This window comes from Salvelinus fontinalis, chromosome 42, assembly GCF_029448725.1.
Source record: "Salvelinus fontinalis isolate EN_2023a chromosome 42, ASM2944872v1, whole genome shotgun sequence".
NCBI lineage: Eukaryota > Metazoa > Chordata > Actinopteri > Salmoniformes > Salmonidae > Salvelinus > Salvelinus fontinalis.
In genome coordinates, this window is record NC_074706.1 from 23,586,785 (window position 1) to 23,611,106 (window position 24,322).

Below are 24,322 nucleotides of genomic sequence, written 5' to 3' on the forward strand. Positions count from 1 at the left end.
AAAATACAAGGTTTCCACTTTTAAGCAAATGTTTCCCAAAATAGAAACCCACCATTTTTTAATCAAATGAGCAGAATCAGTATATTTTTATCTAAATTTGCATTTTAGCCAAATACATTCAAAATATTTTTAGTAGTAAAAAATTACATTTATTTTCTAATCAGTAGTTTTAAGCAGACAAATCTTACATTTTTTAGCCAAAGATTTTTTAGACTATACATTTGTTACTGAATTAAGAACTTGGTTTACTAAGATTTCTACAAAGTTTAAATTACTTTTAACCATTTCAAACAAGTTCTTTGTCAACAATGAATTTGGCTCTTCTTACTTTTCCTTTATACCCAACAGACATTTGAAGTTATAAAACCACTGCAAAAGATCTATCAAAGTTAAGAGTTAAGAGTCTATATTTTCCAGAGTATCATTAGCAGTGCACTGCTTAAGTCAGTCTAACCAAACATGGCCAATATGGCGCTTACCGGCTGTCTTTCACAGTTTTGTGGAGGGCTTGGACTTGCACAGTCACCTTGATCACAAAGATGAAGTTTCCTTGGTCTTGTGGTTTTTCAAATGCTCCTTTCACTGCGGTCTAAAGACAACAGCAGAGCCAGGTGCTGTCACGCCCAGATTGCCTGGAAGATTTGTTCCACCTGGTTCACCACTGATTGAAGGAGGAGGAGTTTCACCACTGAGGAGCTCCCAGGCAGTTTGTCAGCACACCTATTATTGATTCATTCTAAGCATTTTTAGAACATCAAATCCAAGATATCTTAAATCATTCCCCCCAAATTCGTAAATAAAGATTTACTGACCTGTCTTGTAGACTGGGAAAAGCAACGTAGGTTGGATCACGTCACCGTCTCTGCCGACCTTAGGTATATACCGGCCTGTTATGGAACCCCAATGTCAGGGGACAGGTCTTTAATTTACGGGTCAATGACCCGCCCGTGCACGGTATTACGGCACGGTACCTTCGTACAGCATGGACAGATTTTGAGTTCCGGCTTCGAAGGACCAATTGTTAGGAGAATTAAGTTCTCATGTTCTTTAACCAATTAAATTAAATTACTCAGTCTTCTATATCAAGATTTGTAGGATACTGATAGAAATAAAAACAGACAGAGGCCCAGTCTACAATAGTCAAATGTTTATTTACGGGAACGTTCTGCCTATCATTTCCTGTACATTGGTCTATATACCTCACATTTCATCATAAATGTCCCTCCTCTCAGAAACAATGACAATATAGTTCACAAGTCTTCTTCTCACACATTGTCTGCCACCTGTTATACAATCTACTACAAGCCCAAGGTCTCTCCCCTCCCTGGGTGGGGACAGAATGTCCTGTAAGGAACACAGTAGTAGAGCTTGTCTGTCGATAGCTTCTCTTATCTCATACATTGTCTCACAATTGCATCCTGCTTACATACTAAAAAGGAACAAAAAGTCAGATTTATAGATGTATGATTATAATACATTTCATACAATCATACAATGACAGGGTAGTTTTATGGAATGGTCTGCCTACCCATGTGAGAGACGCAGACTCGGTCTCAACCTTTAAGTCTTTATTGAAGACTCATCTCTTCAGTAGGTCCTATGATTGAGTGTAGTCTGGCCCAGGAGTGTGAAGGTGAACGGAAAGGCTCTGGAGCAACGAACCGCCCTTGCTGTCTATGCCTGGCCGGTTCCCCTCTCTCCACTGGGATTCTCTGCCTCTAACCCTATTACAGGGGCTGAGTCACTGGCTTACTGGTGCTCTTTCATGCCGTCCCTAGGAGGGGTGCGTCACTAGAGTGGGTTGAGTCACTGACGTGATCTTCCTGTCTGGGTTGGCGCCCCCCCTTGGGTTGTGCCGTGGCGGAGATCTTTGTGGGCTATACTCGGCCTTGTCTCAGGATGGTAAGTTGGTGGTTGAAGTTATCCCTCTAGTGATGTGGGGGCTGTGCCTTGGCAAAGTGGGTGGGGTTATATCCTTCCTGTTTGGCCCTGTCCGGGGGTATCATCGGATGGGGCCACAGTGTCTCCTGACCCCTCCTGTCTCAGCCTCCAGTATTTATGCTGCATTAGTTTATGTGTCGGGGGGCTGGGGTCAGTTTGTTATATTTGGAGTACTTGTCCTGTCTTATCCGGTGTCCTGTGTGAATTTAAGTATGCTCTCTTTAATTCTCTCTTTCTCTCTCGGAGGACCTGAGCCCTAGGACCATGCCTCAGGACAACCTGGCATGATGACTCCTTGCTGTCCCCAGTCCACCTGGCCGTGCTGCTGCTCCAGTTTCAACTGTTCTGCCTGCGGCTATGGAACCCTGACCTGTTCACCGGACGTGCTACCTGTCCCAGACCTGCTGTTTTCAACTCTCTAGAGACCGCAGGACCGGTAGAGATACTCTTAATGATCGGCTATGAAAAGCCAATTGACATTTACTCCTGAGGTGCTGCACCCTCGACAACTACTGTGATTATTATTATTTGACCATGCTGGTCATTTATTAACATTTGAACATCTTGGCCATGTTCTGTTATAATCTCCACCCGGCACAGCCAGAAGAGGACTGGCCACCCCTCATAGCCTGGTTCCTCTCTAGGTTTCTTCCTAGGTTTTGGCCTTTTTAGGGAGTTTTTCCTAGCCACCGTGCTTCTACACCTGCATTGCTTGCTGTTTGGGGTTTTAGGCTGGGTTTCTGTACAGCACTTTGAGATATCAGCTGATGTACGAAGGGCTATATAAATACATTTGATTTGATTTTAGTTATAGTTCTACATTAAATGTATACATAATTTAGTCATTATTCATAAAAATCCCATAACAAGTGGGCAGCTGGGAGGAGGTGCTCTTATTCTCCATGGACTTTAGTTTCCCAGAACTTTTTTGAGTTAGTACTACAGGATGCTGTTTTTCTGTTTGAAATAGCTAGCCTTAGCTTTCCTAACTGCCTGTGTATATTTGTTCCTAACTTCTCTGAAAAGTTGCATATGACGGGGGCTATTCGATGCTAATGCCACAGGATGTTTTTGTGCTGGTCAAGGGCAGACAGGTCTGGAGTGAACCAAGGACTATATCTATTCCTAGTTCTACATTTTTTGAATGGGGCATGCTTATTTAAGATGGTGAGGAAGGCACTTTTAAAGAATAGCCAGGCATCATCTACTGGCGGGATGAGGTCAATGTCATTCCAGGATACCCCGGCCAGATCGATTAGAATCAAGCTTAGATTGTAGGATGGCCCGGGGTATTAAGCATGTCCCAGTTTAGGTCACCTAGTAGCACGAGCTCAGAAGATAATGGGGGGCAATCAATTCACATATGGTATCGAGGGCACAGCTGGGGGCAGAGGGAGGTCTATAGCAAGCGGCAACAGTGAGAGACTTGTTTCTGGAAAGGTGAATTTTTAGAAGTAGAAGCTCGAATTGTTTGGGTACAGACTTGGATAGTAATACAGAACTCTGCAGGCTATCTTTGCAGTAGATTGCAACACCGCCCCCTTTGGCAGTTCTATCTTGGCGGAAAATGTTATAGTTAGCAATGGAGATTTCAGGGTTTTGGTGGTTTTCCTAAGCCAGGATTCAGACACGGCTAAGAGATCCGGGTTGGCAGAGTGTGCTAAAGCAGCGAGTAAAACAAACTTAGGGAGTAGGCTTCTAATGTTAACATGTATGAAACCAATGCTTTTACGGTTACAGAAGTCAACAAATGAGAGCACCTGGGGAGTGGGAGTGGGGCTAGGCACGGCAGGACCTGGATTAACCTCTACATCACTAGAGGAACAGAGGAGAAGTAGGATAAGGGTACGGCTAAATGCTATATGAACTGGCTGTCTAGCACGTTCGGAACAGAGAGTAAAAGGAGCAGGTTTCTGGGCTCGATAGCATAGATTCAAGGCATAGTGTACAGACAAAGGTATGGTAGGAAGAGAGTGCATTGGAGGTAAATCTAGGCATTGAGTAATGATGAGAGAGAACTTCTCTAGAGACGTCTCTAGAGACGTTTAAATCAGGTGATGTCATCGCATATGTAGGAGGTGGAACAACATGGTTGGTTAAGGCATATTGAGCAGGGCTAGAAGCTCTACAGTGAAATAAGACAGTAATCACTAACCAGGACAGTAATGGACGAGGCATATTGATATTAGAGAGCCAAGTGAACATATGGGTCCAGTGAGTGGTTGGGTTGACTGGGGACACAGCGATTCAGACAGTTAGCAGGCCGATGCTAACAAGCTAACAGTTAGTAGGTCGGGGCTAAACAAGCTAGCAATTAGCAGACCGGGGCTGGCAAGCTAGCAGTTAGCAGACCGGGTTAGCAAGCTAGCAGTTAGCAGACCGGGGAAGGCAAGCTAGCAGTTAGCAAACTGGGGCAGGCAAGCTAGCAGTTAGCAGACCAGGGCAGGCAAGCTAGCAGTTAGCAGACTGGGGCTAGTAAGTTAGCCTTTGGGGGACGTCGCGGTGGGGGTATGTCTGTTTTTGCCTCTTCGTGCGGTGACGTCGATAGACCAGTTGTGGAATTAGTAGGGTTCCAGGTAGCTCTAGGTAGCTAGCAGGCCTAGCAGGTTAGCAGAATGAAACTTCAGCGGGCGTCGCGCCTGTTGGGAGTCCTCTGGCAGATTATGTCGGTATTCCAGTCGTAGAGGATCGGCGGGTTCCATGCCCCGTACCGGCAGTAGAAGGGGTCCGGATATTGTCGCCCAGGAGTAGGCTTCGTTGGTAGCACAGGAGCCCTGCCCGGGCTAGCTTCAGGCTAATTGGTGCTTGCTCCGGGATTGAAAAGCTAGCCAGGAGTGGTCACCCGGGATTGCGGTTAGCTAGTTGCGAAGGTCCAGATGAAAATGTTCAGAGTTTGCAGTAGGAATCCGGGGATATGGGGAGAAATAGGTCCGTTATGCTCTGGTGTGAGTCACGTTGTTCGAACTGGTGAGAGCTTTCCAAGCTAAAGGTTAGCTGATGACCGCTAGCAATGGTTTGCTAACTGATAGGTAGGTAGTTAGTAGGTAGTTAGTAGGCTATTTTCAGTTGAGGAATTCCAGATCCGAAGTAAATAGAAATACTTTAGAAAAAAGCAGATCCACGCCACATTGGGTGAGGTGGGTTGCAGGAGAGTATTTAGAAGTTGATGTTTAGGAAAATATTTTTAAAAGATATACGAAGAAAAATATGTAAAAATATATATACAAGGGACAGGACAAAGACGAAGACGTCTGACTGCTACGCCATTTTGATCCCTGCTATCTTTCAAAATATACTATTTCAGTACCAGGTGGCATTGCCAATCGTGGTACGTTTGCTTTAGGCAAGCCTTAGCATATAAACTTTTTTTTGGTAACCAAATTCCAGTGTTCAAAGGGTTGACACAAAGGGTGTCAAGTGTTGTCTCCCGCATGTGAGTTCAATGAAGTGTCCCATCTCCACGTTGACACACAGTTGTCAAGAGTGGTGGAAATGAAAAAATAACCAATCTCTCCCAGTACATAAGGTGGCGTACCGCCCCTTCCGATAGCAGGCTCGCTATCTACTCCGACCTATGGCGTGCATGCGCAGTGTCGCCCTGGATCATGCGAACAGTGATGTCAGGTTACAGGCTACAATTTGTTGTGAGTCCCCCCACACTTCTGCAGCGTCATCACGTTGACTGTTCCCGAGGCCTCAGCGCCCATTTTGAGGGAAGAAATACCCTCTTGTCTCCAGAAGCAGGCAATCCGAGTGGTTCCTACTGCATATTGAAGATTAGGTAGCGGCTGATACAGCCGGAATTTCCTGGTTGGGAAAAGGGATGGGACTTTGCGTCCCATTCTAGATCTACGTGCCCCCAACAAGCACCTCAGAGTCTACAAACTCAGAAAGCTCACATCCATGCAACTGTCCCATATTCAGTCTCTAGGCTTCATAAGAAACCAGGAAAAGAGCTGTCTGACTCCTCAGCGCATTCTGTTTCTGGGTCATTGGCGTATCGTTCTTTTCTATCCTCACAGAGGGTGTCCGGGTCCACATTTCGGCTGGGTCACTCAGTGCGTTTATGCCAGTGCCTACGCCTACTGTGGATGATGGCTTCTGTGATGGAAGTCGTTCCCCTATTGTTGATGCGGCCCTTCCGGTGCTGAATGCTAGCCACTCACCTGGACGCATCTCGCAGCCTAAGCCAGTCGTGTCGGGTGTCCCTGTCAGGCATACAGGCCATGGACCAGTGGTTGGACCCTCTGCTATTGTCAGGGGGCTCCCATGGGCTGAGTTGTATCCTGCAAGGTGATCATGACAGGGGGGATCGTGACGGGGTATGGACACTTGTGTGGAGCGCACTGCATATCAATTAACCGGAGCTAATTGCATTGTATGTGGCACTCAGGCGCTTCACCCTGCTTTTGTCAGGTCGGCTTGGTATTGTTAGAATCGACAATATGTCAGTGGTAGCGTGCATCAACAGATGGTGAGAGAGACTGTCTCTCTCTCTCCTAACCTTGGCTCGCTTCCTATTGCTGGGGAGAAATACGCACATGCTCTCGCTTTGGGCAGCGCATTTCTCGGTTGCCTCTCCGGTGCAGATGTTATTTATATTTTTTTAACCCCTTTTTCGATCTTGTCTTATCGCAGCAACTCCCCAACAGGCTCAGGAGGCGAAGGTTGAGTCATGCGTCCTACGAAACATGACCCGCCAAACCGCGATTCTAACACTCGCCTGCTTAATCCGGAAGTCAGCTGCACCAATGTTTCGGAGGAAACACTGTTCAACTGATGACCGAAGTCAGCCTGCAGGCGCCCGGCACACCACAAGGAGTTCGGTGCAGATATTTTATCCAAGTTGGACCCTCTCTCTTTCATGAGTGGACGTTAGACCCCTTGATGGTCTCCCAGGTATGGGGAATTTTTAGCAGAGCCGATCTAGATCTTTACGCATTGTGAGAATGTGAAGTGTCATTGTTGTATTGTTCTTGAAGAGGGACCCAAGGTGCCCTGTTGGGAACAGACTCTCTGGCGCACCAGTGGCCTCGTACCCTACTTTACGTGTTTCCACCAGTGTTTCTGATTCAGCCCACGTTGGAGGGTGCGCCGGGAGGGTTGATCATTGATTCTTGTGGCTCCCCGTTGGTCCAGGCAGCCTTGGTTTTCAGAGATCAATCACCTTTTAGGCGGGGACCTGTTGTCCCAGGCACACAGGCAGGTTTGGCACGGGAGGCCGGATATTAGGTTCCTATGGGCCTGGTCCCTGAGAGGGCCAATCTGATGGCTAGAGGTTTACCTCTGAATGTTATTGCTACCATTCAGTTTGCAAGGGCGCCCTCCACTAAAGGGTTGTATGAGTATAAGTGGCAAGCGTTTGAGCTCTGGTGCTAAGATAATGGACTTGTTCCTTTTCAGTGCTCTGTGAGGGACATCCTTATGTTACTACAGGAGCTTTTTTAGCAGGGGCGGGCATTCTCCACGTTAAAAGTGGACATGGCCGATATCCCAGCATGTCATGTGGGAATTGACGGAGCCTCACCAGGGACCCACCCCCTGGTAGTGGGGTTCCTCTAAGTTGTATGCCGTCTCAGACGGGTCTCTTAACCTATTCCGCCCACATGGGACTTGGCACTGGTTTTGGAGGCACTCTTTGGGCCTCTGGAGTCGGTGGATCTGACAATCCTCTCCTACGAAACATCCCTGTTCCTGGCTTTGGCTAAACGTGTTGGGGACCCTGTTATCCGTACACACTTCCTGTATTCAGTTCGCCCCAGGCGACTCGTTGCATCCAAATACAGCCTTAACCCTGAAAGTCATGGCTATGTCCTACAGGTCCTTAGCTTAAGAGCTATTTCCCTTTTTGCCTCCTCCTTTTGCTTCTAAAGAGAAACAGAGGTTACGTGTCCTGTGTCCGGTGCAAGCTTTACGCTTGTACATTGAACGGACCTGGGATATCCGGTTATGTGACCAGCTTTTGGTCTGTTTTGCTAATCCAGGTCACGGGAGGGCGCTGTCTAAGCAGCATCTCTCCCACTGGATTGTGGAGGCTATCTCCCTGGCATATAGCAGCAAGGGTTAAGTGTTACCTACCTGTGTACACACCCACTCCACCAGGGGTCTGGCAGCGTCTTGGGCGTTGTTTTAAAGGGTTGACTATAGGAGATATGTGCCGTGGTGAGTTGGGCATCACCACACACTTTTGTAAGCTTTTATCACTTGGATGTCACTGCTCCCAGTGTGCTTACAGCTGGGACAAGGGAAAGTCACTAGACACCGTGGCATCTGCGCAATACCCAGACTGACGCATCTGGGTGGTCTGCCATGGACCATTTTATTTAGTATCCGTTGGGGTCGTCTTGTGGCGTGATTATATTTCCCCATAGTATGTTGTACCGAAGTTGACAGACTGAAAGGGAACGTAACATTATGAATATAACTACTGCTCCCTGAAGGAGGCAAACGAGATACAACACCTGTTTGGCCCTGCGCTGCCCATTCCTGGACTCGTTGTAGAGCATGAATCCTAGCCTCACACTTATCACCTGTGGAAGGCGGGGGTTCCAGTGAGGCATGGAGTTCATTGGCCTTGTCTGGCGTGATAGTAGATCCTTCAACCAAAGTCGCGAGAGTGCGACTCGCCATATGTATGTTGTACATCATATCACCTCCTTCAAAAAACAGTAGTCATAGTCATAACATTAAGTTTACAGTGGGCTCACCTCCGTGAGACTGTGTGTGGTCCTGTGTTGCTCAGCTGGTTCCTCTGTGGGTTCAGGAGGAGGTGTAATCTGATTGTCCTCCAGCAGCACCTTTTGGACCCTCCTCCTCCTGGAAAAGAGAGGAGATACAGATTACACAGACATACACCTCCCTCTGGTACGTACACGCCAATATTAAACACTTTAAACATTGCTTGGCCATACTTGCAACCATATAAATGTGACCAGTTTCTCTGGCTCAAAATGTGTATCAGTCAATTCAGAACGTTGATTTATTTGCAGTTGACAGAGCGCTAAATTGTAGCACACGTTAGACCTATACTAACCTCACCAGGTGGCAGTGACTATAACCTGGAACAAGTTCTGCATCAGCCAATTCAAGTCGTTGACATAGTTGTTGGTTTTCCTACACTTGTTCATGGAAGCATCCTTAACGTACCTCAGTCCAACATCATCAAAGCAACTATCGCGTGTATTTGACTGACTGGTTAAATTGCTCTCTGTGTAAAGTGCCTAGTCCACATAATTGTCACAGACATGGTCATGGCTCTGTCATGAAAATGGCGGTGGAATGTATAGCGGACGTTTTACAGGCTCCTGACCAATTCTGTTATTTTGTGTTTTTTGGCGCTGATCTTAATAAAAAGAATTGTACATAATGTTTCCGCCATCAATTCCTATGACTGAAAAAGAGCTTCTGGTTATCAGAACAGTGATCACTAACCTCAATTTGGATGAAGATTTCTACTTCAATGAGTCGGTGGCACAGGAAATACTGCTCACCCCAGACTAGGCCATAATCCACGACACTCGAAAGAGAAAGCGATGTAGAGGCCGACATGCGGCTACCCAGATGAAACTACGGACGCAAGGAAATAATCCACCTCTACCCTCTGTTCTATTGGCTAATGTACGATCACTGGAGAACAAACTGGATGAGCTTCGTTCGAGACTATCCTATCAACAGGACCTGAACAACTGTAATATCCTATGTTTCTCTGAAACTTGGATGAACAAGGACATGGATAATATTCTAGTGGGTTTTTCTATGCATCGGCTGGACAGAACAGCAGTATCGGGAAAGCACAAGGGGTATGGTGTGACTCTTTGTTAACAACAGCTGGTACGCAATCTCTAATATTAAGGAAGTCTCGCCTGAGTTAGAATACCTCATGATAAGCTGTAGACCAGGGCTCTCCAACCCTGTTTCTGGTGAGCTACAGTCCTGTAGGTTTTTTGCTCCAACACTAATCTAGCGCACCTGATTCTAATAATTAGTTGGTTGGTAAGCTCAACCAGGTTAGTTGCAGCTGAGCTTGTAGCGAAAACCTACAGGACGGTCTCTCTCCAGGAACTGTCACGGCCGTTGTCGGAAGGAGACCAAGGTGCAGCGTGGTGAGCGTACATTTTCCTTTATTATATTTAAATGTCGCCAACAAAACAAGAAACAAAGAAATGACCGTGAAGCTTAACAGGGCTATAGTGCCACTAACAAAGATAACTTCCCAACAATGACAAAAGGGAAAAAGGCTGCCTAAGTATGATTCCCAATCAGAGACAACGATAGACAGCTGTCCCTGATTGAGAACCATACCCGGCCAACACATAGAAATACAAAAACATAGAAATCAGAACATAGAATGCCCACCCCAAATCACACCCTGACCAAACCAAATAGAGACATAAAAAAGCTCTCTAAGGCACAGGTGTCAAACTCATTCCACGGGGGGCCGAGTGTCTGCGGGTTTTCACTCCTCCCTTATACTTGATTGATGAATTAACATCACTAATTAGTTAGAACTCACCACACCTGGTTGTTTAGGGCTTAATTGAAAGGAAAAACCAAAAACCTGCAGACACTAGGCCCTCCGTGGAATGAGTTTGACACCCCTGCTCTAAGGTCAGGGCGTGACAGGAACAGGGTTGAAGACATGCTGTAGACCAGGGCTGCCCAACCCTCTTCCTGGAGATCTAATGTCCTGTAGGTTTTCAGTCCAACCCTAATTTAGCACATCTGATTCAGCTAGTTAAGGTCTTGTTGAGCAGCTAATAAGTAGAATCAGGTGTGGCCTGAAAACCCACAGGATGGTAGATCTCCAGGAAGAGGGTTGGCAGCCCTGCTGTAGTCCATACTAAACTGAACAAAAATATAAACACAACATGTAGTGTTGGTCCAATGTTTCATGAGCTGAAATAAAAGATCAAATCAAATGTATTTATATAACCCTTCTTACATCAGCTGATATCTCAAAGTGCTGTACAGAAACCCAGCCTAAAACCCCAAACAGCAAGCAATGCAGGTGTAGAAGCACAAGATCCCAGAAATGTTCCATTAAAAAAAAGCTTATTTCTCTCAAATGTTTTATTTACATCCCTGTTAGTGAGCATTTATTCTATACCAAGATAACCCATCCATCTGACAGGTGTGGCATATCAAGAAGATGATTAAATAGCATGCTATTTACACAGGTGCACCTTGTGCTGGGGGCAATAAAAGGCAACTCTAAAATGTGTAGTTTTGTCACACAACACAATGTCACAGATGTCTCAAATTTTGAAGGAGTGTGCAATTAGCTTGCTGACTACAGGAATTTCCACCAGAGCTGTTGCCAGAGAATTGAATGTTAATTTCTCTACCCACGTGTATGGCGTTGTGTGTGTGCGCGAGCGGTTTGCTGATGTCAACGTTGTGAACAGAGTGCCCCATAGTAGAGTTGGGTTATGGTATGGGGAGGCGTAAGGACAACAAACACAATTGCATTTTATGGATGGTCATTTGAATGCACAGAGATAGAGTGACGAGATCCTGAGGCCCAGTGTGAGGCACATTTTTTTAAAGGTATCTGTGACCAACAGATGCATATCTGTATTCCCAGTCATGTGAAAATTAATAGATTAGGGCCTAATGAATTTATTCCAATTGACAGAGAACTGTAACACAGTAAAATGTTTGAAATTGTTGCATGTTGCATTTATATGTTTGTCCAGTAGATTTACCTAGATTTACCTTATCCATTATTTTCATAGCCATTTATGTACCATCTGTCGTGGAAATTGCAAGATTATGTTATAATGCTTGTATTGCATTATAATGGTTGTTTAATTTGACAGAATAGAGTATTCTGTTAACTATTGTGTGTGTGTTCTACTGAAGAGGGCCTCTATGAGATAGCACTGACAGAGGAGATTTACGATGTCTTTGGGTGATAAAACCTAAAGAGCATTCCAGATAACATGAGGTAATGTTTTTGTGCTCACCATGGTACGGTAGAGTCGGTTCCAGTTTGGAGTAGGAGGACCAGACACTGGTCTATACAATGAAAACTGTTGACACAGCAGTTGCTGTCTGCTATGTATTATAGATACCTTTCATACAAATCTTAACCTTGTGACCATTCTACAAATCTGTGGTTCGTCATGTAGGTTGAGAGGTTGTATCTTGGCTATAAAAGATCTTTGTACTTTTGTGTTGTCACTTGCAATGGTTCATTAGAAATGGTGCATCATTGAAAGTCATTGCTAATGCAAAGCTCTTATTATTAAAGATGTAGTTTAAGTATAACTCTGACTGGTGTGTGAAGTTTGTTTCTCCTCATTTGGTAATACAGAAATTAACCACCACACATCACAAACAGATGCTGATGTATAGAGCCATAAGCAAACAAGAATAGGCTCACCCAGACAACGTCCAATCAACAGTAGAGCTATAACCTACATTAATTCCCATCAGATAGTGTCCTGCTTATGCTATAACCTATTAAATCATATGGGACTTTGCATGGTACACTTCAATTTATGATGAACTCCATTAACTACCTAGGTCCTATTCCATATGTAGCCTCGGCTTCCAGGCCGGTGAGGTTAAAGACTAGTGGAGCTTAGCTGGTTAGGACACATTAGTGTAGGCTATATTCCTATGAAGGCCTATAACGTTTTATAGGCTATACATTATTATAGTCATCCACTTCGTCACATGCGTTTTGAATCGAGCATGAAGAACCAACGGTGGACAGTTTTTTCCCCCCTAACAAAAAATATTGATGCGGGGGGCTCATGGTGAAAGTGCACTATTGATTTAGAGTCAAACGCTTTAGCAGTGTGTGCTGCCTGGAAGTGATGATGATAATGGTAGCCTACATGACTGCTACTAGACAAATCCATAAGGCTATTGTTTTTTTTTTATGATGTACTATAAATACACATGTTGTGAGGACCTTATTTCAAATTTTCCATAAAAGCACATGGATGTGTGTGAAACTGAAACAAAAACGTGGGATTTTGGCATATGTGAAAACGTGAAAATGTCTAACGTTAGTAGTAGCCTAGTCAAGGATTAATCAATGCAATATTGGCACAGAACATTTTGTTACAGACCAGTGGAACAGAAGCAAACCTTGAATTTGTAGGTTTATAATATCCCTTAAGTGGCCAAGGTTGACCTAATTTAAGAAATAATATTGGTTGGGGGATTTAAAGTATAAGATCTTTATAGATCTTATGAAGAATTTGTTACAGGATATAATCACTGCCACCTGGTGAGATAAGCATATGGCTAACGTGTGCCATGTTATCTGATGGGACCAAGGCTGCATTCACAACGTTTTTACATTCTGGAACGTACAGTTGAACGGAAACGATGCTGTACTGAACGGCCAGTTAAAAAACGGGGTTGGCGGCCAGTTAAAAAACGGGGCTGCCCTTTAAATAAGTCACTCATTGCTTCAAGCCACACCCACCAAACAGTCTGTTAAATAACGTACAATAACGTTTTTGGGAAACGTGTCGTTCAGTACAAACCGTTCAAGAGAAATGAATGCACCTCAGCTACAATTCAGCGTTCTGTCACGTGCAAGTAAATCAAAGGTTTTAATTGGCTGATACGCATTTTGAGCCAGAGAAACTTAAATGGTTGCTTATGTTCGCAAGTATGCGTGTTTACCCATCCCCACTGTATTTGAGTCCTATACTGTAGTTACAGAACGACTTCATTGTTGTTAAACCCATCATGGTGGACATAAATATGTGGGTAAAAGTCAAAAGTAAGACAAACCTAACTAAACTATGTTAACGTGTACAGTATGTGTTTGTTAGTGTGTGGTAATGTGTCGGTATATGTAGTTGGTGTATATTGGTTATAAAGCGCTGTCGGGTTTACACAGAATAGGGTGAGATCAGATGTGATGTATACGAAAGAGAATCTCAACAAAAGTCAGACTTAAAAAGTCCCATTTTGTGTTTATTAAACAAACAAGTTTTAAATACACCATTATGAAAACCACACACATGTTGTCTCAACTACAGAGCTGCATGAACCTGATGAATTTCATTCATTTTCACATTAAAATAATATCAGGGGGGAAAATTAAGTAGTTCAATGGAAGTAATGAAAAATGCATTAGGCTTATACATGTCTTATACAGTGAGTGTACAAAACATTAGGTACGCCTGTTCTCTGCTACCGCACAGCAAGCGGTAGCAGAGCACCAAGTCTAGGTCCAAAAGGCTTCTTAAGTTTCTACCTCCAAGCCATAAGACTTCTTAACAGCTAATCAAATGGCTACCCAGACTATTTGCACCCACTCTTTTACACTGTTGCTACTCTCTGTTTATATATCTATGCGTAGTCACTTTACCTCTACCTACATGTACATATTACCTCGACTAACCTGTGCCCCCCGCACTGGTTAGTAACAGCCTCGCTACTGTTATTTTACTATTGCTCTTTAATGATTATTTGTTATTTAAAAATGTTTACTTAACCAACAATGCAGTTAAGAAAAATAAGTGTTAAGGGCTTGTAAGTAAGCATTTCACCTGTTGTATTTGGCGCATGTGACAAACACAATTTGATTAGACTTTCCTAATATTGAGTTGCACCCCCTTTTACCCTCAGAACAGCCTCAATTCTTTGGGGCATGGACTCTACAAGGTGTCGAAAGCATTCCACAAGGATGATGGCCCATGCTGACTCGAAGGCTTCCCACAGTTTGTGTCAAGTTGGCTGGATGTCATTTGCATCCAGCATTCAAAGGGACTTCAATATTTTGTGTTGCCCATTCACCCTATGAATGGCACACATACACAATCCGTGTCTCAATTGTCTCAAGGCTTAACAATCCTTCTTTAACCCGTCTCCTCCCCTTCATCTACACTAATTGAAGTGGATTTAACAGGTGACATCAATAAGGGACCATAGCTTTCACCTGGTCAGTCCATGTCATGTGTTCCTAATGTTTTGTACACTCAGTGTATATTCCAATGTCTGGGCCTTGCACTTCCAACGCTCTTAGTTGTTGCGGAAATTGAAAGTCTACCTTTAATGCGGCTTTGATCTAAAAGTCAGAAGCTATCAAATGGAATAGTTACTTTCTATGTTATAGAGTGGAATGGGTTTTTTCCTGATGTATTCTGAGGTAGCTCCTCTCTGAGAACCTCTTCCCGCAGTGCGTACAGGCGAACGGCCTCTCTCCCGTGTGGACCTTCAGGTGCATCTTCAGTTTGTCCTGGCGGGAGAACCTCTTCTCACACTGGGGGCAGCTGTAAGGTTTCTCCCCTGTGTGGACCCTCTGGTGCCGCTTCAGGGTGCCAGCCTCAGTGAAGCGCATGTGGCACTGGGTGCAGCTGAATGGTTTCTCTCCTGTGTGGACCCTCTGGTGGATCTCCACCTTCTGGGGGCAGCTGAAGCCTTTGTTACAGAACATGCAGAGGAACCGTTTCTCTTTACTATTGCCTGATGTTGCTCCCCCTCCCCATGCCTGGGTTTTATCCCTGTTTGAGTTCAATACCTGATCGAAAAGGATGTGGCCGTGTGAATCAATAGACCCCATCGACGTGGACACAGGGTTGCGCTCTCTGAGCGTGTGTAAAGGGGAGTAGGTCGCAACATTTGGATTTGTCTCTAAGCTTTCCCTGTAGTCTAAGAAATCTCTGCCCTGCGAGTGTCCTTCTCTTAGGTGATCTGCATTCCATGTGGGAGGAAGGTCACCCTCCAATTTCACAGTCACTTCATCTATGACCAGCCCCTCCCCTTTCTTATCTAAGTACCCTTCAGAGTATACACTACTACTGTACTGGTTCCAGTCCCCTATAGACAGATCTGTCTGTGTCTCTAAACCCAAGGGCATGTTGAGGTCCTCTGGGTCCTCTGTAGTGTAAGAACAAGCAGGATCATCACCACCAGTATCTAACGTGTCTCCATCCCCACGGGAATGAACAGGCCTCTGACTCTGGTGAAATACCGGTAAATAGTCTGAGCCGGGAGCAGGAGGACAGCCCAGTCTCCCCAGACCTGGGTCTGATATTTGGTCAGGTCCTGTATGTAAGAGACTGTGAGTTACAGTTAAAGTCTTGTTGTCTGTCTTTGACTTGAGGACGGCGTTCAGCGTTCCACTGACCTCCGTGGTGCTGCGTCGGGTCCTGGGCTGCGCTGCGGCGGTGGTAGGGTCCTCGACTTCAGTCTGGCTGTCTCTCCTGTGCCGTGGGTCCTCCTCTCCTTCAGACCTCTCTAGCTTCACCCCGGGACCTACAGCCTCTGCAGACTGACAAGAAGAGAGAAGGTTATTACCGGTACATAAGTAGAATTGGATAACAATGTCTTAGGGAAGTCTCACAAGCTCCCCTATGGCAGATGTACATGTGAATGGCTTAAGGGTGCCTCTCCGAAATGAATTGGCCACATTTGATTTACAAAGTAACTGTAATGCAACACTAAACGAAGCCAGGGCTCTCCAATCTTGTCCTTGGAGAGATACCCTTGTGTAGGTTCATGCCAACCACAGTTCTAAGTAACCTGATTCAGCTTATTGACCAGCTAATTATTAGAATCCGGTGCGCTAGATTAGGGTTAGAGTGAGAACCTACAGGACTGCAGCCACCCAGGAACAAGGTTGGAGAGCCCTGCACTGACCTCTATCACGATAGCATGCTGGGTTGAGGATCCACTCCCCTCATCAACTGTAATTGGTTGGTCATCTCTCCATGTATTGTGTCCTGCTGGCTTCACAATGCTCCTGTGACCTCCAGTGAGTTGTCCTTCACCTGAGAGCATGATTGGGGGAAAAGAGGTGGTTAGGTTAACTACTGTGGTATAGACCTCTTTCTGTGTTTGCAAACAATGCCACACAAGGGCAATTAGTGCAATTTGATTACTGAACACGTGGGAGTTTTCAGAATACAAACATAAAAATATTTACATATTTCATGATTGTATTTCACACTACTTTTGGATCATAATTGGATTTTAAGTCTTGTATGAATGTCCTGTTTAAAGGCCCAGTGAAGTCAAAAACAATATTTATTTGTTTTATATATATATACAGTACAAGTCAAAAGTTTGGACACACCTACTCATTCAAGGGTTTTTATTTTTACTATTTAATAGTGAAGTCTATGAAATAACACATATAGAATCATGTAGTGACCAAAAAAAGGGTTCAACAAATCCAAATGTATTTTTTATTTGTGATTCTTCAAAGTACCCACCCTTTGCCTTGATAGCTTTGCACACTCTTGGTATTCTCTCAACCAGCTTCATGAGGTAGTCACCTGGAATGCATTTCAATTAAGTTGTGCCGTTAAAAGTTAATTTCTGGAATTTCTTTCCTTCTTAATGTGTTTGAGCCAATCAGTTGTGTTGTGACAAGGTAGGGGTGGTATCCAGAAGATAGCCCTATATTTAAAAGACCAAGTCCATATTATGGCAAGAACAGCTCAAATAAGCAAAGAGAAACAACAGTCCATCATTACTTTAAGACATGAAGGTCAGTCAATCCGGAAAATTAAGAACTTTGAACGTTTCTTCAAGCGCAGTCGCAAAAATCCTCAAGTGCTATGATGAAACTGGCTCTCATGAGGACTGCCACAGGAAATGAAGACGCAGAGTCACCTCAGAGGATAAGTCCCGCAGAGGATAAGTTCATTAGTTACCAGCCTCAGAAATTGCAGCCCGAAAGGAATTCTTCACAGCGTTCAACAGACACATCTCCACATCAACTGTTCAGAGGAGACTGTGTGAATCAGGCCTTCATGGTCAAATTGCTGCAAAGAAACCACTACTAAAGGACACCAATAATAAGAAGAGACTTGCTTGGGCCAATTAACACAAGCAATGGACATTAGACCAGTGGAAATCTGTCCTTTGATCTGACGATTCCAAATTTGAGATTTTTGGTTCCAACCGCCATGTCTTTGTGAGACGCAGAGTAGGAGAATCTCCGCATGTGTAGTTCCCACCGTGAAGCATGGAGGTGGTGGTGTGATGGTGCTTTGCTGGTGACACGGTGTGTGATTTATTTAGAATAAGGCACACATAACCAGCATGGCTACCACAGCATTCTGCAGCAATACACCATCCCATCTGGTTTGCGCTTAGTGGGACTATCATTTTGTTTTTCAACAGGACCATGACCCAAAACACACCTCCAGGCTGTGTAAAGCCTATTTGACCAAGAAGGAGAGTGATGGAGTGCTGCATCAGATGACCTGGCCTCCACAATCCCCCAACCTCAACCTAATTGAGATGGTTTGGGATGTACCGCAGAGTGAAGGAAAAGCAGCCAACAAGTGCTCAGCATATGTGGGAACTCCAAGACTGTTTGAAAATAATTCTTAATGAAGTTGGTGGAGAGAATGCCAAGAGGGTTCAAAGCTGTTTTTTGGTTACTACATGATTCCATGTGTTATTTCATAGTTTGTCTTCACTATTATTCCACAATGTAGAAAGTATTCCAAATAAAGAAAAACCCTTGAATGAGTAGATGTCCAAACTTTTGACTGGTACTGTATATCCACACTGAGGTTAGAATGGTCCTGTAAAATTGTGAAAATTATGATAATCCCTTTTAGTTGAATAGATATTTGAAAAGACCACCTGAAATGTTCAGCATGTTTTGGTGGGATGGAGTTTTGGCCTGCCTGGTAACATTAGTTAAAGTAAAGATTAACCCATTTTGAATGTTATATTGTTTTTGTGCATCTCTGAGCGATATTCTATCCATTCCCTGTATCTTTTCATGTGTATCTGAGCTATTGCCATTCAAGCAGGCAGCAATTCGGCCAGTATGATTTAGCATTGCGATAAAGCCGCTGTCACTCCACTGGAAGTTAATAGGACTACGACTTTTAGATTGCGAAAACTTATCATGCATGTCAGATTTCAATACTGTTAGATGTAAACGCGGGAGGTTGTCTTCTCTCAAATTTTTTATTTAACAGAGGGTTTACCAAATGTATCCTATTTTTCTGCCTCTTCAGTCCTGGGTGCATTGCATGGTGCCGTTGTTTGTCAGACTCCACTCTGTGTCACAACGATCTGCAGGTTTAATAAAGTGAGATTGTGGACTCCTAAATTGTGCAGTTTGTTTAGGAGATTTTACAGCTTACTAACTACTTCACATGATAATGACTTTGGTATTATTGTGTGTAGCTACACTTACTAGCTACCTAGCTAGCCAGCCATAGAGAGAGCATTGCATTTTGAGTTTTGTAGTTCACTTGAGCTGTAACAGATTTCCACAAGGATTTTCACATGTTGCTACCAATCTTATTATAATGGGAAAATGAAACATTTGTTCACAAATATTGTTCTCACATATTCAATTATAAGAATGAGTGGTTTTGGGTGGATCTTTCCTTTCGACCAATCTGAAGTTGAGTTCCAAACCGCTTTGCCAATAACTCATTTTCACTTTCTCTCCCCACTCCGACAGTCCTGGCAAAATCCTTGCTTGAGAAATTGCTCTTTGCTAAGAATCTATTTTTACCATTTTAAATTAAAACAACCACAGTAAGGTACTTAATTGTTACCCAGAAAGTATTTGATATTAAGATAACGGCTGCATTGGACCTTTTTAATATAATGGTTGTCTCATCACAAATCAACTGTATTACACTTTTTCAAAACACTTCAAACAGTAAAATGGCTCTTTGGCCAACTTTACTACAGCAGATGTCAATGAGCGTTAGCATTCTAGTTAACAAGTGATGCATCCAAAATAGATATGTTACAAAGATCCCTACCAAATATATTATTAATGTCTGGTCAAACTATAATCTAAACATTGTAAGCATTCCCAAAATATATGGTTTTGGTTACAACTATGAACGTGTATTCGTGGAAGCTCGCTAACTGCTTTAATTCTTCATCCAAAAGTCTCGCGCATCTGGTTAGAATACGATAGTGTCTTTGCGCAAGATAGGTAACTAAGTAATCATGGGAATTTTTCGATACTATCCAAAAACTGACCAAGACCCAATTATTGGTAAGCCATTTGAACACATGGAAAACGGGGCGACAGCAGCCTCGGCCTTCTGCAAAATGTACCTCTTGCCAGTCCTCTGTATCGCTCGAGGATCTTGACACTACTGGGACGCCGTTCCCGTGCCACCTTCAGTTCCAGTAGCTGTAGTTTCCTCCGCAATGCCCTGTTTTCTTTCTGGCTTTGAGTTATTTCCAAACGAAACACTGCATAGTCGTCGTCTACGAGTTTACAGATCTCTGCCACGGCTGTATTCGCTAGAACCTCCATGATGGAGGCTATTTGAGTGTGAAAAACCATATCGTTACAGTTAGCCATTCTTAGCAGCTAGCTAAATACCATTACCTAGATGACCTATATCAACAAGTGCTTTCTCCAACACGAATTAAACACTACTTGGGGGTAAATATGTGATGCTGGGAAGTTAAATAAGTCATATTTTGAGTTCCCCGGTGTTAACAAACGCCTAAATAACTAAAACGTTAAGTGAATAAATTATTATTGGTCACTGTTCAGTTCCGTTTAAGGATCGTATTGGTTTGGCGTCATAGTTAAAGGGTGTGGTTAAATGAAAAACCAATGCGCGCTGTTCTTTGAATTACGGTACTGCTTATTACACATCACATTTCCTATGATCAGTATCTTTCAAACGCAGAGCAGACTTGTTTATAAAGAACAGTGTGTTAGCAAGAATATAGTAGAATACAATGAATTACTTGATTCAATATACATCACATCAATCAGTAAGGTAAATATTCAGCTGGGCCGTATTAATTTGTATTTTATTATATTCATTATGCCGATTCTGTTGCAAAACGTTTCTTAAATGGAAGCAAATGGAACGAAACGGAGGGACCTACATGGACTGTAAAAAGAATGGGGACATACCTGCATTTGTCCATTAGAAACTCTCGTTTTACTTGCACAACTGTTTTGGACTAATGATTACAACTCTGTCCTTGTTCGAGCCTAGGTTTACTATCTCTAAAAACGGTGACATGGTGACGTACATCAGTATAAAAACAGCCAACAGTGTGTGGCTGAGTAAGTCAATTGCTTAGTGGCAATGTTTGCTCCAGCCATGGGGGATTCATAGCAATAATACACACAACAAATATGGGAGATATACAGTACATGGGACATTTTGAATTTCAAAACACTTGGACCATAGTAATAACTAGCTTTGCTTGGATTGTATAAAAAAACACACGAGACATGTAAGCTAAGCCTTTTAAGGTATGTCCCATGTATGTGAGACATTTCCAAGCACTTGCATACCACTGTCTGACATCATTGAAGCATGCAACGTCACACTTATTGAGACTGAATCAAAGTCTGCCGCCAGGAGGGGAAAGGGGAAAACCTGAAGGAGGGGCAGTAGAAGGAGAGGAGGAATGATTGATAGCAGTGATTCTATTTCATTATTAAATGGAGATCTCTCAACAATTATTCTCATTCGCATTGCTAGTAGTTCGTGACAAATATCAAAACTAAGCAGGGCTTGGTTAAAACCCAGGATGGGAGACCAATCTGTAGAATCTGTAGCTGTAGATAAATAAACTGTCCAGTAGGAAATGCTACCCATCCTTAACCATGAAAACTCATACCTGAACATGTATATACAAATATTGTATTTTCTTATAGTAATTGTCATTGTTTTTATGTCAACATATAAAAAACATGTGAAACTATAAGAAAAGCATTTATTTTGTAGAGGTTACATTATCAGAGCATACAGTGCTTTCCGAAAGTATTTATACTCCTTGACTTATTCCACATTTTGTGTGTTGCACCCTGAATTCAAAATGTATTCAATCTTTTTTTCCCTCACCCATCTACACACAATAACCCATAATAGATAAGTGAAAACATGTTTTTAGAATTGTTTCAAATGTATTGAAAATAAAATATAGATAATGTCATTTACATAAGTATTCACATCTCTCAGTCAATTCATATTAGAATCACCTTTGGCAGCCATTACAGCGGAGTCTTTCTGGGTAAATCTCTAAAGTCATGCTCACATTGGCAGTTTGAAATGAAGCAAATCTAATTTCTTTGCATATCCATTAGAATCTGTTATTTCCTGTATTCTGAACAGCCAAAAAGCACATGGAATCTGATATTTCAAGCCACATTTCGTAGGTGGTGTGAAGTCAGTCGGATATAAATCTGATTCCTGGCCATTTGACCGTTCAGACACAAGTCACATCTGATTACTTTCCCTCAAATGGTTTTTAGACTGTTATTCGGCATATCTTGTTGCTTGCTGGCTGCTCTGACAATTTGACAAAAACATGTGGCATGTTAGCTAACTAGCTTGTTCATTGTTTACATACAAATAAGTGAATGTGCTAAAAAGCTATGTAAACTAGCTAGTTGACTGCTGGGGTTCGCCAAAAAAGGACTCGTTTTGAAAGTTGGATCATCTTATCCTTTGAGGCTTTAAACATGTTCTTACACTATGATTTTGAACATTCAAAACAATTGGGAAACGTCCTTGGCAAGCATTGTTGTCACCTTAGCTTGCTACATCAGCACAAGCACCACAACCAATCAGCCTACATCACTGCACACACACCCGTTGTTACTATGACAACTAGTGTAGCCTTGTCAGCAAATGACTGCTGTCTGAACACACACACACATCCAATTTGGTCAATTGTAACTTGCTGTTTGGACAGTCAGTAGTTGAAAACGGATTTGAAAAACAAAATTGATTTGAGCGTTAAGGCCTGCAGTGTGAACAAGCTTAAGAGCTTTGCACACTTGGTTTCTACAATGTTTGCACATTATTCTTTAACAAATTCTTCAACCAAGTTGTTGATTTAAGTCAAAACTAACTAGGCCACTCAGGAACATTAAATGTTGTTTTGGTAAGCAACTCCAGTGTATATTTGGCCTTGAGTTGAAGGTTGTCTTGCTGAAAGGTACATTTGTCTCCAAATGTCTGTTGGAAAGTAGACTGAACCAGGTGTTCCTCTAGGATTTTGCCTGTGCTTAGCTCTATTCTGTTTCTTTTTATCAACAAAAAAAACTCTAGTCCTTGCCAATGACAAGCATACCCATAACATAATGCAGCTACCAACATACTTGAAAACATGAAGAGTGGTACTCAGTGATGGGTTGTTGGATTTTCCCCAAATATAACGCTTTGTATTCTGGACAAAAAGTTTAAAAAATTGCCACATTTTCCTTATTGCAAACAGGATGCACGTTTTGGAATATTTTTATTCTGCACAGGCATCCTTTTCACTCTGTCAATTAAGTTAGTATTGTGGAGTAACTACAATGTTGTTGATCCATCCTCAGTTTTCTCATATCACAGCCATTAAACTCTTAACTGTTTTAAAGTTGGAATCATGGTGAAATCCCTGAGCGGTTTCCTTCCTCTCCGGCAACTGAGTTAGGAAGGACGCCTGTATCTTTGTAGTGACTGGGTGTATTGATACACCATCCAAAGTGTAATTAATAACTGCACAATGCTCAAAGGAATACTGCTTTTTACATTTTTACCCATCTACCAATAGTTGCCTTTATTTGCAAGTTATTGGAAAACCTCCTTGGTCTGGTATTTGTGGTTGAATCTGTGTCTGAAATTCATTGCTCGATTGAAAGACCTAAACAAATAATTGTGTGTGTGTGTGGGGGGGGGGGGGGGGGGGGGGGGTACAGAGATGAGGCTGTCAGTCAAAAATCATGTTTAACACTATTATTGCACACAGAGTCCATGCAACACATGTGACTTGTTAAGCACATGTTTACTCCTGAACTTATTTAGCTTGCCATAACAAAAAGGGTTGAATACTTATTGACTTAAGACATTTATTCTTTTAATTTAATTAATTTATAAAAATGTGTAAACATAGTTCCACTTTGACATTGTGGTATATTGTGTGTAGGCTAGTGACAAATGGGGAAACAGGTGACACCTGGAGGTGGGTGTAGACAATCACAAAGACAGGTGAAACAGATCAGGGTGTGACAGATTCAAGAATTAAGTATCATGTTCTGGTTTGACTGAGAAGGGTTCCTCAGTTCTTGCAATTATACAAAAATAACCAAGTCAGTCAGCACAGAGTCAATTTTGTATTTAATTTCAACAAAATGGTTGCTCGGTTGAGGGACCTTACAAATTGAGGGACCTCAAGTAGAATATCTTCTCTCACTGGTAACACTTTACATTTTCTGTAAATTCAACATTATGTTACACACAGCTTCACTACTTTATCCCAAGTAAACATGAATTAAGGAACTATCATCTCATTATAAAACACCAGCATCAAACAACAGGACAAGGTTGTCACTTTTACAGGACAAGGTTGTCACTTTTCATCAGTGAAGCATTTTTACAGACACCATCTCACCAACCATCACCATATCATTGACTCTGCCTCATCACACTCATTCTTTCCTCAG

At 42.9% G+C, this 24,322-nt stretch overlaps 2 protein-coding genes across 2 annotated transcripts in view; both read right to left on the reverse strand.

Annotated features, from left to right (window-relative positions):
* Positions 1 to 24,322, reverse strand: part of LOC129841189 (uncharacterized) — a 49,863-nt gene that overhangs the window by 16,200 nt on the left and 9,341 nt on the right. The window lies entirely within an intron of this gene.
* Positions 13,858 to 20,442, reverse strand: LOC129841203 (Wilms tumor protein homolog). The gene is made up of 3 exons (XM_055909367.1): positions 19,969 to 20,442; positions 16,555 to 16,685; positions 13,858 to 16,186 (listed from the first exon to the last, which is right to left on the reverse strand). The coding sequence occupies exons 1-3, from the start codon at positions 20,219 to 20,221 to the stop codon at positions 15,023 to 15,025; spliced, it is 1,548 nt and encodes a 515-aa protein (XP_055765342.1). The 5' UTR covers positions 20,222 to 20,442; the 3' UTR covers positions 13,858 to 15,022.